General features: G+C 42.8%; 1 protein-coding gene across 23 annotated transcripts in view; it reads left to right on the top strand.

Annotated features, from left to right (window-relative positions):
- The window catches only part of tns1b (tensin 1b), a 278,602-nt gene that overhangs the window by 99,180 nt on the left and 160,026 nt on the right, over nucleotides 1–19,396 (top strand). For all 23 annotated transcript variants that reach the window (XM_090215533.1, XM_090215527.1, XM_090215522.1 and 20 more), the window contains exon 2: nucleotides 13,418–13,532. In XM_090215533.1, coding sequence (XP_090071659.1) covers nucleotides 13,418–13,532 — 115 coding nt within the window. The remainder of the gene's footprint in view (nucleotides 1–13,417; nucleotides 13,533–19,396) is intronic.

The raw sequence follows: 19,396 nt of genomic DNA, 5'->3' as shown, positions 1-19,396 counted from the left end.
TTAGCCCATGAAAAAATGGGTGATTTTCTCTCTTCACTTCTGGATGACTGAGTCATTTTCTCCCTGGGATCCACCTCACTGAGATGAAAATGCATGTTGAGAGAAAGAGAGGGAGCGAGAGAGGGAAAGATTGGAATGCCTGAGGTGCATTTCTCCCTAAATGAAATCAGGTGACCGTCCATTGTGAGGCCGGTGGATGGAGGAAAGGAGAGTCGTAGAGGAGGAGGAGATGAGAGAAAGAAAAGGTCAAATTCCTCCCTTCATCAAATCAAATTTTATTTGTCACATGCACAGAATACAACAGGTGTAGACTTTACAGTGAAATGCTTACTTACAAGCCCTACGGGATCGTTGTCCTTAAACAGGGACGGTTGTTGCTAACTGGTTTGATACATTCACCTCTGAAGATAAATAATGTACTTACATTCAGTAATCTTGCTCTGACTTGTCATCCTGAGGGTCCCAGAAATAAAATGTAGCATAGTTTTATATGATAAAATCAATGTTTATGTTCAATTGTAGGAACTGGGGTTTACAGTTTGACCCAACTGCTGTCTCTGACTCCACACCCACCAGGCCCGGCCATCTAGATGTGTGAAAGTTAGTGTATAAGCTAATGATCCATCATGTATGACATTCCTGGGAGTGTGTAAAAGTTCATTTTTTATTACCATAGCATTTTTGACTTGATATTGCAGTAATGTAATTCTTCACGAGATAAGTCTGAAACTGTGCACACACACTGCTGCCACCTGATGGCCAAATCTAAATTACACCTATACTCCTATCTGGCCTTTCTCTTGCATTTAAAAAAAAATATATAGAAAACACATGTTTCTTTGTCTATATTATCTTTTACCAGATCTAATGTGTTATATTCTCCTATATTAATTTCACATTTCCACAAACTTCAAAGTGTTTCATTTCAAATGGTATCAAGAATATGCATGTCCGTGCTTCAGTTCCTGAGCTACAGGCAGTTAGATTTGGGTATGTAATTTTGGTTAAAAAAAAGGTCTGATACTTAAGAGGTTAAAGTTTTGAGAGTGTTAATTAAGAAACTATTTACTAAAATAAACTTAAGTAAAAAATAAGAAAAATTGAAATATAACAAATAATTAAAGAGCAACAATATAATAACAGGGTACTGGTACAGAGTCAATGTGCGGGGGCACAGGTTAGTTGAGGTAATAGATGTAATATGTGCATGTACAGTGCCTTGCAAAAGTATTCATCCCCCTTGGCGTTTTTCCTATTTTGTTGCATTACAACCTGTAATTTAAATGGATTTTTATTTGGATTTTATGGCATACTGTCATGGTCGTATTATGAAGAAGGTGTGGACCAAAGCGCAGCGTGGTAAGTGTTCATGTTATTTTTTATTTAAACTGAACACAAAACAAAATAACAAAGAGAATGAATGAAAACAAAACAGTCCTGTCAGGTGCAGAAACAGAAAACAACTACGCACAACCCATAATGGGAAAACAGGCTGCCTAAGTATGGTTCTCAATCAGAGCCAACGATAAACAGCTGCCTCTGATTGGGAACCATACCAGGCCAAACACAGAAATACAAAACATAGAACAACACATAGAATGCCCACCCCAACTCACACCCTGACCAAACTAAAATAGAGACATAAAAAAGGAACTATGGTCAGGACATGACACATACACAAATTAGTCCCAATTGGTGAAGTGACATTTTTTTAAATTACTTGTTTCAAAATATTCTACAAAATAAAAAACGGAAAAGTAGTGCGTGCACATGTATTCACACCCTTTGTTATGAAGCCACTAAATAAGATCTGGTGTAACCAATTACCTTCAGAAGTCACACAATTAGTTAAATAAAGTCCACCTGTGTGCAATCTAAGTCTCACATGATCTGTCACATGTGCTCAGTAAATATACACCTGTTCTGAAAGGCACCAGAGTCTGCAACACCACTAAGCAAGGGGCAACACCAAGCAAGAGGCACCATGAAGACCAAGGAGCTCTCGAAACAGGTCAGAGACAAAGTTGTGGAGAAGTACAGATCAGGGTTGGGTTCTAAAAAAATATCTGAAACTTTCAACATCCCACGGAGCACAATTAAATCCATTTTTTTTTAAATGGAAAGAATATGGCACCACAACAAACATGCCAAGAGAGGGCCACCCACCAAAACTCATGGACCAGGCAAGGAGGGCATTAATCAGAGGCAACAAAGAGACCAAAGATACCCCTGAAGGAGCTGCAAAGCTCCATAACGGAGATTGGAGTATCTGTCCATAGGACCACCTTAAGCCGTACACTCCACAGAGCTGGGCTTTACGGAAGAGTGGCCAGAAAAAAAGCCATTGCTTAAAGAAAAAAATAAGCAAACAAAAACGTTTGGTTTTCGCTACAAGGCATGTGGGAGACTCCGCAAACATATTGAAGAAGGTACTCTGGTCAGATGAGACCAGAGAAAATTGAGCTTTTTGGCCATCAAGGAAAATGCTATGTCTGGTGCAAACCCAACACCTCTCATCACCCCGAGAATACCATCCCCACAGTGAAGCATGGTGGTGGCAGCATCATGCCGTGGGGATGTTTTTCCATCAGCAGGGACTGGGAAACTGGTCAGAATTGAAGGAATGATGGATGGCGCTAAACAGGGAAATTCTTGAGGGAAACCTGTTTCAGTGATTTGAGACTGGTTCATCTTCTAGCAGGACAATGACCCTAAGCATACTGCTAAAACAACACTTGAGTGGTTTAAGGGGAAACATTTAAATGTCTTGGAATGACCTAGTCAAAGCCCAGACCTCAATCCAATTGAGAGTCTGTGGTATGACTTAAAGATTTCTGTACACCAGTGGAACCCATCCAACTTGAAGGAGCTGGAAGCAGCTTTGCCTTGAAGAATGGGCAAAAAATACCAGTGGCTAGATGTGCCAAGTTTATAGAGACATGCCCCAAGAGACTTGCAGTTGTAATTGCTGCAAAAGGTGGCTCTACAAAGTGTTGACTTTGAGGGGGTGAATAGTTATGCACGCTCAAGTTTTCTGTTTTTTTGTCTCATTTCTTGTTTGTTTCACAAGAAAAAATATTTAGCATCTTCAAAGTGGTAAGCATGTTGTGTAAATCAAATGATACAAACACCCCCAAAAAATATATTTTAATTCCAGGTTGTAAGGCAAGAAATTAGGAAAAATGCCAAGGGGGTGAATACTTTCGCAAGCCACTGTATGTGTGTACGGTCACTGTGGGGAAAACATCATTGATTCACTTGTTGATGAAGCCAGTGACTGATGTGGTGTACTCAATGCCATCGAAAGAATCCTGGAACATATTCCGGTCTGTGCTAGCAAAACAGTCCTGTAGCTTAGCATCTGCGTAATCTGACCACTTCCTTATTGAGCGAGTCACTGGTACTTCCTGCTTTAGTTTTTGCTTGTAAGCAGGAATCGGGAGGATAGAGTTATAGCCAGATTTGGAGGGCGAGGGATAGATTTTTACAAAATCTCTGTGTGTGGAGTAAAGGTGGTCTGGAGTTTTTTTCCTCTGGTTGCACATGTAATATGCTGGTAGAAATGAGGTAAAACGGATTTAAGATTCCCTGCATTAATGTCCCCGGCCACTAGGAGCGCCGCCTCTGGATGAGCATTTTCTTGTTTGCTTATGGCCTTATACAGCTCGTTGAGTGCAGTCTTAGTGCCAGCATCTGACAGCAAAGAAAAATATAGATGAAAACATTCTTGGTAAATAGTGTGGTCTACAGCTTATCATGAGACACTCTACCTCAGGCGAGCAAAACCTTGAGACTTATATTTCGTGCTCCAGCTGTCATTTATAAATAGACACAGATCGCCACCCCTTTGTCTTACTGGAGGCAGCTTTTCTATCTTGCCGAAAACCTAGCCAGCTGTTACGAGCCCTACTTTTTACAACCTTTTGTATGAAACAAAGGATCGATGATGAAGATGAGAGCTGGGAATCTGAGTGCATCTAGAGACATGTCAATGAGGCTGGTGGTCACAAAACCAACTCTTCTTGTGTGTTTGCAGAGAGAGTTTATCTTCCCTAGCCTCTGAAACTGCTGCTCAGTGCCTCGCAGTCCCACGTGCATCATGAATTATTAAATCTAGTTTTTGCATAGCAGATGCCTCACAGGCAAAGGACAGGACTTTTTTTCCATTCCACATTTCACGCACTTTTCCATTTTCACTGGGTTGTAAATGTACAGATTTTTTCTAAAAGTAATTTAAATTAAGTGTTTACTACTTACATAACGGTAAATCTTCCTGTGACTTATTTGTTTCCTTATCCACGTCAAAGCATGTAAGTTAAATTATGATCACTCCTCTTACCAAAATATTTCAGCACTGCAAGGGTTTAAAGTAACATTTAGTGTCATTCAAACATATCTATTTATTTTTTCAAAAACGCTAATTTGAAACTCCATAGCAGTTTTGATGGAAAAGACAGCTCTCTAATAACTAGGTTTACTTCTTCAGCTTGTTGACTCCCTGTTTGGAATGACAGGGTTTGGGAGAAGGACGGGACACTTCGCCAACTGTCTCTGATGGTCAACGACCCTACCATCGAGGGAATTCCTGCCCTGAGATGGGCTGTGCTATGGATACCAGCTTAGGGGGGCACGTTCAAACTCACTTCCCCACCTCCTTGCCTTTCTTCCTCCTTTTCATCCACCCTTCTTTTTTATTTCCTCTCTCTTACTCTTTCCTGTCTCTCTTTCCTCTTCCCCCTCCTTTTCATTCCTCTCTTTTTTTGTGTGTGAAGGATGAAGAATTCATTGGCTCTCTTACAAAACGATCAGTTAGCCACCACCAGTGGATTCTCCTAAACGCATGCCTGTCAAAAATCTTTGGGAATTTCACATAAATGTTCCAATAGCTGGTACAATCCCGGGGTTGGCCTCCTCTTATTGTCAGAGTTCAGTGTTCAGTGGCCCTTTATTGGAACTCCATGTGGGGGCTCCATTGTACTCACGTGATCAAAAGAAAGAGAGAGAGTGTGTGAGCGAGACAGAGAGAGACTGAGAGAGGAACTGAGAGACGGAGACAGAGGGTGAGAGAGGGAGATGAAGGGAGTAGAGGCTGCCTCTGTGTGGATGTGGGGTCAGGCCAGACTGAGTGGAAGGAGATGAGATAGGTCAAGGGTGAGATGCCCCTGCCTGCTTGCGTTTTGTGAGCTGAAGAATCATAGCCTTGCGGGAGAAAACATGCATGGAGGGGTGGGCGGTTTGGGAGAGTGAGGAGAGAAGAATGGGGTTATTGGAGAAAGGGCGGGGTAGGAGCGCGAGGGATGTTCCAGCAACAGAGGGCACACACACACATGCACACACACTTCCCATAGTAGCAGATGGGACCTGTCGCAGTGACCCCACTGTGTGTCTTGTTAACATCTCACCCAAACACATGTTGTCCCATATGAGAGACGCTGTGTTAAGTAGGTTATTATCTCAGTTGAATGGATGGATTGGATGGGATCACTTCTGATAAGGCTTGAGTTTCAATCTAATGTTCAAGGGAGTTCACACGCACACTCACTCTCACTCTCTCTCTCTCTCTCTCTCTCTCTCTCTCTCTCTCACACCCTACTTGAAGGGCATAAGATAATATGGATCTGCACAGGGTTAAGTTCATAATGTTATCAAGTTCTAGAGTCTTGTTACAAGACACTATCTGAAAACCTTTTCATTCCTCCTTGTAATGCACTTTTGCAGTGGGCTCTAAGGATGGATTCATTGCCCAGACACACCAACAAAGTTAGTCGGTGCCAATACCAAATGAAGTAAACCCCCAAATGAAATTAACTCCACAGAGTTTAAGTGGGTAAAAAAAAAGAGCTTGACAGCAGGTTTGCTGAACACATCCCAGCTGGCACATTTTGTTCCTTGAGAATTTATGAAATTAAAATGTTTTGTTTCCCATTGGTTCAAGATGCCAAACGTTTCCTGACCGGTAAAACTGAAGTTTTTAAAAAAATGTTCTGAGAACGGAAGTGAACATTTTGCCTGTTCTGGGAACATACATTTTGTAGGTTACATGGAGTTTCTGAGAATGTTTTACTATGGTTCACGGAAAGTTTTCCTGGGATATTTTAACTTTCTGAGAACGTAGGTTATGTTGAGGTTTTTAATCAAAGCACAGATAGGACAGAAGTAAATGAATTTGAATTTCTTTTCTCTATCCATTGGAGTTAGTCCCCTGCGCCACCTGGATGGAGCTAGCATGCTATGTTTTTTTTTAAAACTCCTACCAAGCTGTTCATTTTAGTCTATTCAAACAGACCCAATTTCAAAGGAAACAAGCACTCATTAAGAACAGGTGTGGCCAAATAGTGGATGCGGCCAAAACACAAAGCAGTTTTCCTATGCTGAGAACAGAATGTACAGTCATGTTTTTCTTTAAACATTACTAATGTTTGCTTGTGATTTTGATCGAAAATTGCCTTAATGTTCTGAGAACATGACTTTAAATAGAACTATGAGGAAACCTGCAGAAAACTTTATTGTGATGTCTTGAAATTCCCACAGGAGAACGTTGTTTTTTAATCTCTGAAGTCTTTGTGAACATTCCCAATGTCAAACCAGTTGGAGAACGTTCCTAGAGTATTACCAAACTACATTCTGTGTAGCCATATACGCCACAGACTTGCTGAAGTATGTGTGTGTGTGGTAAATAGAAGCAAATAAAGGGTTATGAAATGATAGGCATACGCTTTACAGATCGACAGCATCCAAAGGAAACATTTCTCAAAAACTATATTTTGGATTTTCTTTATTAGTCCAATGTTAATACAGTCAGTCCTAAAATGTTTTGCATATCAGCAGTCAAGTTTTCAAGATATTGGATTTGAAGCAAAGTGTCACTTGCCACATCATCATGATGACAAAATGCATCATATGATGCAAAACAAATCATCATGTTGATGTGGCAAGTGACACTTTGCTTCTAGAAAATCCTCTTGATAACTTGACTGCTGACGTTCAAAACCGTTTGGGACTGTGTAACAGTAGACTATTGGAAAAAAATACAAAAATATAGTTTTGAGTGGATTTTTCCTTTAAGCTCAAAAGTACATACTTTCTGAAGTGTGCACTTTCGAGGAAAAAAAAGGTGCTAAGTAGAACCACGTAGGTTCTTCAGTTTGTCCACATAGGGGAACCATTTTTGGTGCTGGGTAGAACCCTTTTCTATGAAGCCTTTTCTATGAAGGGTTCTACCAAGAACCATATCATCCAAAGTTTCTTCCTAGAACCGTCTATGAAGGGTTCTACCGAGAACCGTTTTATATTTGGAGGGTTCTTCCTATTCTATTCTTCCAATTATTTATGACAATACGTTACATATAGCAGAGCCTTTCTTTGAAGGCCTAGTTATACCCTGACACTGTGGCGTTACGAAACTCCTGGATTACAGGTCTCGTCAGTGCCGCAAGTCACATTATGCTGGCTTGCAAAGTGATGTGTAATTCCTATTGGAGCCCGACAGAGTTAGGAATCCAACAAGTGGAATTGTTACTCACCTGCTACCTGGATTCAGAATGACTGCGGGGTAGGAAAAATGTAATACTGAGACTACCTTAATCATCTAAACTAGAACAACCATCTCAGTAATGGTTCCAACAAATCCAATTGCTAACAGATTGGGTTAGTTTAGAAAACTGTATTTTATTTATCTTCCTGTAGCATAAAATTCATCAATCAATCAATGTACATGCCAAAACACAGATATTACAGGAAAACAAACAATTCTGAAAATCTCACTGCAATAGAGCATGCTGGAAAAACATTATATACAGTATGGTTCTATTTAGAACCGTTCTTGCCTTCCAAAGAATCATTCTTCCCTTCCAAAAAGGGTTCTTCAGATCAAAATGGTTATTGGTATGACCCTATCGCTCTGCTAAGAACCCTTTTGGAGTGTGTGTGTGTACTTTGCAAAGGGTTGTAAACTTATGAGGTGAGCGATTTATCCTCACATGCAGCTCGGACTGAAATCAGTCTGCTTCCTCGGTATATGTGTATCAGTGTGTGTGTGAGAGATGGGGCGTCATCGAATGCAGCGCTTTTAGCGTCAAGGATGAAAAAAAGCTTCTCGAAGTGACCTTATTCAGCAGGAATGTCTCAGAGTTGTAGCTGGAAAAGCGGCCCTATTGGGGGGGGGGTCAATGTACAGATTTGGAGCTTATTGAGGAGGATGTGAGCGCCACTCGCTATCCTCGTGTCAGACAGGTATTCCCTTTCATTGTAGTTGCTTTTGCCTTTCCTTTCATAGTTTCCTCCATCTGGATTGATGTGATTGACATTTGACCTGGACAGGTGAATAATACATTCCCAGCAGGCATTCACCATACTGCTTTCACCTGTCATGATTTTTCATCAGTGCAGTTCAGAGTTATCCAACTTCAGTCTTCAGTGATATTGCGCTGTGCAAGTTTTTATCCCAGTTCATCACACCCGATTAAAAAAATCTAATACCAGTTTTTAGTCTGAGCCACGATAAGCTGAACCAGGTGTGGTACTGGAGGGCTGGAACAAAAGCCTGCACACCCAGTAGCTCTCAATGACCCTTTAATGAGTTGGTGAATCATGGTGTATATTAAGAGGAGATGAGGAATGGATTCCATTTATACCTACTGAAACCCACCCTTGCTCTTCCCAGAGTGCTGTAGCCCTGCTTTAAACCCTATCAGCCCATTGGGAGCCACGCCCCCAAACCACGCTCCCCACTCCCTCAGAGTTTGGGGTCTCCATTGTGTGTATGTGCGTGTGTGTATGAGTGGCTTGGAGGGATGGGACCCTGTTCCCAGGAGCTTAGCGTCTCAGCAAGGGGGCTGTGTGTACACTGGCCTTGTCCCCTGGGGGTCCAATGATGCCTGTTTCAAGCCGTCTGCCTTTGTGTCAGTCTAGCAGAGAGAAAAGGGAGGCGATGGAAAGAGCCACGGTAGGACCAGGGGCATTTGCATGGTTGGCATCACTTTGAACTGTAATCCAGAGACCTCGTCTCTTGTGAATGTGAACGTACCCCCATGATTACCGTACACCCCCTCACCCCTCTCATCTCTTCCCTCCAAATCCATAGCGCCATGTATCCCAGAATCCCCCACTTTCCTCCCCGCTACAAACAATAAACAAACTCTGCAAGCAGTGGCGGCCCTCTTAATGAACGGAACCAATTAGGGTCGGGCCCCATGAAGGGAGCTCCCCTATATTGTTTTGTGCCGTTTATTTACATAGTATTTGGAGTAAACAATGGAGGCCAGGCCTCAGATGGGTGCGAAGCAGAGGAGGGCTTGTTTGTTTGGTTTCTAAAAGAGGATGAGCACTTATGGCTCCAGTCCAAATTGCTAATGGGAATTAAACCATGAGGTATTGTGCTGAGATCTGAGTGCCCCCCCTCTCCTAGATTCAACCCCCGAAGGTGGGGAGACAAGTGACTGACATTGGAGGCCAGGCAGGAGGGATGAAGTATTTAAAAAGTGTTTTGCTGGAGTCTCTTCCATTCTGTTGCACAGCCTGATGAATAGGGGGGAGAACACTAGAAGTCTGTTTTATTTGGGGGTCAGCTCCTCTCTCTGAGAGGGCCAAAGACGATGGTACTCCCTGGCCTGAATAGACTGAGATTGAGACATTTTTAATGTCTGGCGTGTGTCCCTCACATTGTCTCCCTCTCTGTCTGCAGCGTGAAAGAAACTAAACTACACAGTTACATTCCTGTAGTAGGCTGCAGAGCCCATGTGCGGAGAGGGACTTTCAGGCAGTTTATTTGCTATTCTGTAATGTATGTCCACATGGGAAAATTACATGTCAGATAGATTAAGTATAAATGTTTGAATAGATGTTACCCTGTGTATGCATGATAACATAGTTGTTTTTGTTTACATTTTGTCTTGAGCCCTCTTCTTCTCATGAGGTGGGAACATCTCTTGTAATGAACCAAAACTACACTGTTGATGAGAGCCCACATAGGAGATCCCAGGACCCATGCTTCTATAGTAACCCTGTCAACTCACTAACCAGGTGGCCAAGAGGTGTGTGTGTGTGTTGGCATGCGTGAGTGTGCGGTTAAAAATTCAGCCCCCACATTGTTTGGGTAAAAGTTAGTTTTTTTTTTTCTCTCCAATTTCATGGTATCCAATTGGTAATTACACTCTTGTCTCATCATTGCAACTCCCGTACAGACTTGGGAGAGTCGAAGGTCGAGAGCTGTGAGTCCTCTGAAACACAACCCAACCAAGCCACACTGCTTCCTGACACAATGCCCACTTAACCCGGAAGCCAGCTGCACCAATGTGTCGGAGGAAACACTGTGCACCTGGCGACCGTGTCAGCATGCACTGCGCCGGGCACAACGCAGGAGTCAGTAGTGCGCGATGGGACAAGGACATCCCTGCCGGCCAAACCCTCCCCTAACCCGTACGACGCTGGGCCAATTGTGCGCCATGCCCCATGGTTCTCCCGGTCGTGGTCGGCTGCGACAGAGCCTGGACTCGAACCCAGAATCACTGGTCCTCCCTGCTTTAGTTTTTGCTTGTAAGCAGGAATCAGGAGGATGGAATTATGGTCAGATTTTCCAAATGGAGGGTGATGGAGAGGTTTGTACATGTCTCTGTGTGTGGAGTAAAGCTGGTCTGGAGTTGTTTTCCCTCTGTCGTGGTCATTTGACTGATAGTTTGCTTCTGATTGGAGGGAGAATACACTATTCGTTGCCCATCATGGGAACCAGACCTTGTGCTTTCCTGTAGGCTGCACAGACATCCATAAATCTACCTCTCTGCTAAGTGGGGGAGTTAGCAAGGTAGACTGTTGGGGAAGAGAGGATGGTAGAGGGGAGGAAGAGAGCGAGAGAGAAAGAAAGAGAGAGAGACTGACAGAGACAAAGAAAGTGAGAGACGTCCAGAAATAACAAAAGAGAAAGTAAGTTGAAATAAAGTGAGAGAGTGAAAGAGGTTCTAGGGGATCAAGACCAAAAGAGAAAGTACTGTACAGTCCATTCTAAAATGTATTAAATTACTTTTTTCCCCTCATCAATCTACATCCAATACCCGATAATGTCAAAGCAAAATCAGGTGTTTAGATTTTTTTTGCTAATTTCTAAAAAATAATCACCTCCCTGACCAAGGCCCTTCTCCCTCGATTGCTCAGTTTGGCTGGGCGGCCAGCTCTAGGCAGAGTCTTGGTGGTTCCAAATGTATACCTTTTAAGAATGATTAAGGCCACTGTGTTCTTGGGGATCTTCAATGCTGCAGACATTTTTTTGCTACCCTTCCCCAGATCTGTTTCTCGACACAATCATGTCTCAGAGCTATACGGACAATTCATTCGACCTCATGGCTTAGTTTTTCTCTGACATGCACTGTCAATTGTGGGACCTTATATAGACATGTATGTGTCTTTCCAAATCATGTCCAATCAATTTAATTGACCACAGGTGGACGCCAATCAAGTTGTAGAAACATCTCAAGGATGATCAATGGAAACAAGATACACCTGAGCTCAATTTCGAGTCTCATGGCAAAGGGTCTGAATAGTTATGTAAATAAGGTATTTCTGTTTTGGAATTTAATACATTTGCAAACATTTCTAAAAACCTGTTTTCACTTTGTCATTATGGGGTGTTGTGTGTAGATTGCAGAGGATTTTTTTCTTCAATTTTATCCATTTTAGAATAAGGCTGTAACGTAACAAAATGTGGAAAAAGTCAAAGTGTCTGAATACTTTCCAAAGGCACTATGAATATATAATATATAGACAGAGTGGGAGAGCCAGCTAGAGTCAGCTGAAGTGCTTACCTCTCACTCTGGCCTGCAACGTCTATGCCTTACTGCATTCCATCCACTGACTCTTTGGGATTGATGGCCAAAGGAGGTACATAGCATCATTACTGGTACGGCTGCAGTGTCTGGTCTGGGATTTCTCTCTCGGTGGTACACCGCAGCCCCAATCCGTTCTCCTGCCATCTAAAGTCTCTCTCTAAAGTTGCTCAATGTGCCAAACACATGGCCTTTTGAGCCCTGTCCAGCGAGCGCACACACACTGCCTTAATGGAAATTTGATGGATATTATAAAGCCATTCCGGCCTGCATTTCCTGCCTTGAAAAGCGTTCAGTAACCCTCATAAAGAATATGGTTAAGAATCAGGCAGCTGTGCATGCGCACACACACACACACACACACACACACACTACACCATAAAAAAATGGTGTTGGCTATAGAATCTGGTCTGTTTTACATCTCTGCTTCCCCATAATGCATTGTGAGTCGACTCGGTCCCCAGGTCTCTTTGTTATACATTCTTTCCTCCTTGTTTACGTGTTAGTCTTGATTCACTTTTCAGACAGGTGACGTATATGCAGCAAATCTCCTTGTGTGGCCATGTGTGATTCTTTCACTTCTAAAGTACTTTTGTTATATGAGCTCAATATTGCTATGTTGGGCCCACAGACAGTGTGTTAGTGGGGCCCAATATCCCACCGAGCCGAAACCCAGAAAAGCCCAAAATGGGGACCAGCTGAGAAAATACACAGAGGAAGTGATGTCACCGGTCCAAATCCCCCAAAGTCGTCCATTACGGGGGTGACGCTGAGACGCTGACCACAAAGAGGGAACATGACACAGGTTTCACAGCGAGCAGAGATGGTTGTCCTTCGCTTTGACATTTCTGTTACCCTGACCCCCGCCAACGAGCTCAGTTTAGAAGGAAGACAGGAAAAAGGGAGAACAGTTGAGATGTAATTATAGGAGAAGGAAAACACATGCCGGCTGGAGACAGGGGGGTCATTTCAGAGGAGGCTACGCTATGGACGCTGTCAGATAGGAATTATCTCAGAGGGCTTGCATAACACACCTCCAGCAGCAGCCTTAGGAAAGGAGGGGGGGACGGAGGGGCATGGGGTGACGTGGTTGTTCTTGTTTCTCGGAGTAGAGAAAGTGGGAACTGCTTCTTTGTAGAGGGCAGCTGGAGTGTACCATTTCTACAGTTGTTGGGCCAAATGCTAACATTTCTGCACTTTTGTGCAAATCTTCAGTCTGTGATGTGATTCGGTGTGGTACTGTGTGTTCATCTCAAGTTAGGGCAAATAAGACTTCTCCTACCGCTAAAGTCTATTTGATTAATATTATGTTCATTATCTTTGCAAATGAAATAAGTATACTGTAGTGGACTATCCTTATAGATGCACAGCTTTTAATTTATACTGACAGACAATTTGTTTTATTCCTAGTTTGGTTGATTGTTCCATTTTCTTTGCCTGTGACAAAAGTCCAAATTACTTTATCCATAAAAAACCCTAATGTATACCGTGGCTTATGCACAAATTGAACCCACAATCTTTGTATTGACACCACCATGACCCGATCAACTGAGCCATCTGCAATTGAACACTAACCCTCTCCTCTTTATCTGTTCCATTTGCAGCCTGAAGAGTTCGAGGGGCTTCACTCACACACCTTCCGGGCGAAGACATTCAAGAAAAGCAAGCACTGTGGGGTGTGCAAACAGACCGTCAGCCAGGAGGGGCTCATCTGCAGAGGTTAGTCCTGACCTTGCCTGAGTGTTACCACGGTAACCATGGTCATATGGGGTCATCAAAGGGTCATTTGGGGTCACCCAAGGTCACCGTTGTGGTCACTCTGAGTAATTACATTAAAGTAGCTCAGGGAATGTCAAGGGTTGGCAGGTTTTCAATTCACTCAATGATAGTTTGCTAATCAGGCTTTTAACTAATTTCATTGATTAGATTGATACAGGTAACTGTCAAAATAAAGGAAACACTTGAAGTAAATGAGGGATACAAAATATATTGAAAGCAGGTGCTTCCACACAGGTGTGTTTCCTGAGTTAATTAAGCAATTAAAACAGCCCATCATGCTTAGGGTCATGTATAAAAGTTGCCCATTATTTGGGCCACCATGGATAGAAGAAGAGATCTCTGTGACTTTGAAAAAGGGGTCTTAAAGGAGCATAGGGGGTTAAAAGCGTTGCGTGAGTCTCTCTCAGTCACTAGAGATCAACCCAATGGAATAATTATGGGAATTTCTGGAGCGGCGTCTAAGACAGAGTTTTCCACAACCATCAACAAAAGACCAAATGATGGAATTTCTTGTGCAAGAATGGTGTTGCATTCCTCTAATAAAGTTCCAGATACTTGTAGAATCTATGTCAAGGCTCATTGATGCTGTTCTGGCTCATGGTGGCCCAACACCCTATTAAGATACTTTATGTTGATGTTTCCTTTATATTGACAGTCACCTGTAGTTTGTTTAGTAAGCAAATTGAGTACTAGCTGGGTACTGAGGATTGAGCATTTGAAGTGGCTAAGTTTTTGAGTGAATTAGAGATCAACAAAAACAATGTAAAGAGAAAATACAAGCAATATAATAATATAGCTCTGTGAATCATCAACAGTAGATAGCCCTATATCCACTGCGTTGGCAAACCTTCAGGCTAGACAGTAGACACACTGGGCTTGGCTGGTCACTGCTACTTGGCTAGTGGACATGTCTGCTTCTGCTGATAGTGCTGCATCGGTATGCTGGCAGGTTGTTTGGCCTAGTATCCAGAAGGGAAAGATTTGGCTTGCCTATTTCCCTTCCTCCTGGCACGGTATGGATATTTTATTCACAGTAAAGTGAAACAGAGGCATTCTCTTGGCTTAGTGTTTAACTCTGAGAGGACCTAGTATACTATAAGCATGCATTTTTTATTATTACCTTGTAGTTGTACTGTCCTCTTGGAAAGCAGACATTTATACATAATCGTGTGGCTGGCTGCTCCCTACAAAAAATACTTCATTACTAGTAACTACATTATGTCCTTTTGAAAGATTGTTGTTTTTCTGGTAACTGTATTGTTGTCTCTTCCCATTATATTACCATGATATATTATCCTCCTGAAATGGGCGTCTCTTATTTATATATTTACAGTCCTCTATGCTGGGTCCTGTGTGTGTTGCAGCTGTCTGTCCCTGCTCTCCCAAAGGGATGGCCTGTTAGGGTAGCCAGAATGCATAGGATCAATCATTTCCCCATAGACCACAATCGCTTCACTATCACATGGGTCAACCTCTTAGCCACTTACTCTGATGTGTTTCTGTGTCTGCTACTTTTTTTCCCTCTTATTGTGCATGTCTGTGCATACTTTTTCTTTGTGTGTCGTTGTAGTGAGCAAATGTGTATCTGGCCTTACTTGAAGCAAGAGCCCTTGACTCCTGCTGAGAGGCTTATCATGACACTTCAGCACCACCGGGGATGTCTCCCCTGTCAGAGCCTGTATAGATAGAATGTAACAGAGGATAGCTCCCCTGTCAGTCCGCCTGTATAGATAGATGGTAACAGAGGATGTCTCCCCTGTCAGAGCCTGTATAGATAGATAGAATGTAACAGAGGATAGCTCCCCTGTCTCTCAGCCTGTATAGATAGAATGTAACAGAGGATGGCTCCCCTGTCAGTCAGCCTGTATACTGTAGATAGATGGTAACAGAGGATAGCTCCCCTGTCAGTCCGCCTGTATACTGTAGATAGATGGTAACAGAGGCTAGCTCCCCTGTCAGTCAGCCTGTATACTGTAGATAGATGGTAACAGAGGCTAGCTCCCCTGTCAGTCAGCCTGTATAGATAGAATGTAACAGAGGATAGCTCCCCTGTCAGTCAATCTGTATACTGTAGATAGATGGTAACATAGGCTAGCTCCCCTGTCAGTCAGCCTGTATACTGTAGATAGATGGTAACAGAGGCTAGCTCCCCTGTCAGTCAACCTGTATACTGTAGATAGATGGTAACAGAGGCTTGGGTATTGAGTTGTCTGCTGTATTGACTACAACATGGCTGGTTCCATAGAGGCAACTGAGTATGGTAGTGTGTGCGCGTGTGTCTGTTTGCACGTGTTTGTACGTAAGTCTGTGTTTTATGTCTATGCTTGCCTGTGTTTGTGAGAGAGAGTTTAAATACGTCTGTGTGTGTGTGTCCTGTCTGCTTGGAGCAGATTTACGAGGGCCAGCCAGTGGGCTCTCAGGAAAGTACAAAATGAACAATAGAGGCCCACTCAGACAGCAACACACACGCTAACACACTCCATACAAGGACACAGCCTGGAGTAGCCAGCACTGATGAATCACTGAAATTGGTCTTGTTTCAGGACGGAGTGAACAAATGTGTTCATAAATCTCAGAATAAGGATTCAGATAAGGAGTTCTCCTTTACTATTTTTAATGAGGTTTGCGAAATATTGGTTCATGTGGTTAATTTTCTTTCAAATTTAGCCTAACAGGGTGGACATTTATGAGTGGGACATACCGACTAACTACAACAAACAAGGAAAAATTGATACAATTCAGTGTTTTTATATATATTTAGCTTTGCACCATTATTTTCCCAGCAAATGATGATGACTTCCTGACTGAGGTGTCATTGTAGGAAGGGGTTGTTTTCTAAAATGGAGAATTACAACAAACTATATGTGATAACATCTACAATTCTGGGTATGCGACCAATATAGTTTTTGATTTGAACTAACACGATGGAAAGTGATATCAGAGACACACAGAAAAGCTTAAATAAAACAAACATAAATACAATAATCATTAAAAAAAATTTAATGATGAGAGAGACTTTAGGTAGGACTATAAAATAATGAATACATATTTAGTATTTCATGGCTTATATTTCTTGTGGAAGTTGATGAATAACACCTGGAGACAAAACACCCACATCCACTGAAAAAGTGTTGAAAATGCATAAAATGTCCTTTCAAGATGCATATTTTTGTGTTTTAAGGTAAAGACATCAGACCTTATATTTAAAACCTTTTGGAATCCACACATGATATTTCCTGGGGACAGAAAAGGCACCGCTTGGTAGGAATGACCCAGATGGGGTTTCAGAGTTATTAGTACATCGGCGAGCACTCTGAGGTAATGTGAAGTCATGTTCAGATGTTCCACCCACCCCAACACCCCCTTCCCTTCCGTAACACTGTTTACAAACACTCATCAGTCACATGGGTTCCCAATCATCATCCCAGCTCCACCACTTCCTCGCCTCTTGCCAGGATACGTTGCTAGGCTCCATGACAATAGGAGCGTATCCTGGCTGGTGACGCAGGTCTATTCAGCATGTGTTTGTTTCCAGTCAAAAGACTAGACCCTTAGCCTGGTCCCAAATCTGGGACCAGACTGTATCACTGCCCGGGTGGATGTGTTGACATGTTAGCCTACCATACTCACTGCATGGATGTGAGTGTGTTAACATTTTTAGAATACTTGATTTCAACGTATGAATGCATTGGAGATGATAACTGCTATTTGCTATACTGCATACAGTAGATGCATTAGGGTCAATTTGGATGCTAGCTAGTGGGGCCTTCAGAAAGTATTCACACCCCTTGATTTTTTTCACATTTCGTTGTTTTACATCCTTTCAAAATTCAAAAGGCACTCGCACACCTGAGCAATCTTTTTTGCAGTGGCATGGTATCAGTTGAACAAGTAGAAGGAATAAGGAAACCGCACACTGCTCTTGATAGTATCACTGATCTTTAATGAGCTTACGTATCGGCCTCATGGCCTTCGTCAGAGCTGACCCGCCTAACTGCGCTCCTTAACACAACACCCACCAGCTAAACTCAGAAGCCAGCCGCACCAATGAGCACCGCTCAACATGCGACCGGGGTCAGCCTGCAGGCACCCGACCCGCCACAAGGAGCCAATTGTGCGCCGTCCCATGGGACTCCCGGCCACAGCCGGTTGTGGCACAGCCAGGGAATGAACCCAGGTCTGTAGTAACGCCTTAGACCCCTGCGTCACTCGGGAGGCCCGAAGCATGCATTTCTAAATGAAACACTGATTAAATTTGGTGAAAAGTGACTGCATGATTTTGTGCGTTATAATCAGTCAATTGAAAATGTGCTTAGAATTTCGAAACAACTGTCTTTTTGATGATCCGTTTTGAGTTTTCTACAAACTTGTGAAAATTGCACCAAAGCGATAAAAAAAAACTGTAGCATGTTTAAACATTACTCGTTGCTATATATAAATGGGCTGTGCTATGGTTTCATTAGTATCTTCTCATTGTCTGTGGCAGTACATCATGTTTGTCTTATTCAGTAGGACATTTTCCAGAGCTAGCAACTTTAACAGTCTATGCACACCCCTGTTTCACTTAGTTTTTCTGGCTCGGGGTTAGTACTCAGATTTTCATCTGGTGTAACAAAACTGTAGGCACTGACACACAACCACATGTGTACACTCACGCTTGTGCTTCTCTATTGTATAAATATATGCAGGGGAACATACAGTACATCCAAGTATTTACTTAAACATGAGCATACACGTACAGTATACAAACATTGAAACATCTGGTGTGCAAAAACATGAGAACATACTGTACACACTACAATAAATCTTGACATAAACACTGAACACCTACGCACATGCACACACGCACACACACAGACACGTAGATAAACAAAACACACATGCACACACCCACACACACTCAGACACACCACCCCACCACATGAGGTTGGTGGCAACTTAATTGGGGAGGACAGACTCGTGGTAATGGCAGGAGCAGAATCAGTGGAATGGTATCAAATACATCAAACACATGGTTTCCATTCCATAGGTTCTGTACCAGCCATTATTATGAGCCATTCTCCCTTCAGCAGCCTCCACTGCACTCCACACACACACACACGCACACACACACACACACAATTTCTTTATTTATCTTACTCTAACATGTTTAGCCACCACTTGCTGACTGAATCAATCAGTCAAATGCATTTATAAAGTTCTTTTTACATGTGCAGATGTCACAAAGTGCTATACAGAAACTCAGCCTAAAACCCCAAACAGCGAGCAATGCAGATGTGGAAGCACGGTGGCTAGGAAAAACTCCCTAGGAAGAAACCTAGAGAGGAACCAGGCTCTGAGGGGTGGCCAGTCCTCCTCTGGCTGTGCCAGGTGGAGATTATAACAGTACATGGCCAAGATGTTCAAACATTCATAGATGATCTGCAGTGTCAAATAATAATAATCACAGTGGTTCTAGAGGGTGCAAAAGGTCAGCACCTCAGGAGTAAATGTCAGTTGGCTTTTCATAGCCGATCATTCGGAGTTAGAGGCGGCAGGTCCGGTACTAGGTAGCATGTCCAGTGAACAAGTCAGGGTTCCATAGCCGCAGGCAGAACAGTTGAAACTGGAGCAGCAGCACGACCAGGTGGACTGGGGACAGCAAGGAGTCATCAGGCCAGGTAGTCTTGAGGCATGGTCCTAGGGCTTAGGTCCGATGAGAGAAGAGAAATAGAAAGAGAGAGAGAAAGACAGAGAGAGAGAATTAGAGGGAGCATACTTAAATTCACACAGGACACCGGATAAGACAGGAGAAATACTCCAGA

Source organism: Oncorhynchus mykiss, chromosome 22 (assembly GCF_057628025.1).
Source record: "Oncorhynchus mykiss isolate SJ-2025 chromosome 22, ASM5762802v1, whole genome shotgun sequence".
In the NCBI taxonomy this organism is placed as follows: Eukaryota; Metazoa; Chordata; class Actinopteri; order Salmoniformes; family Salmonidae; genus Oncorhynchus; species Oncorhynchus mykiss.
The sequence above is the reverse complement of the archived record's forward strand: the minus strand, read 5'-3'. Positions and strand labels throughout refer to the sequence as shown.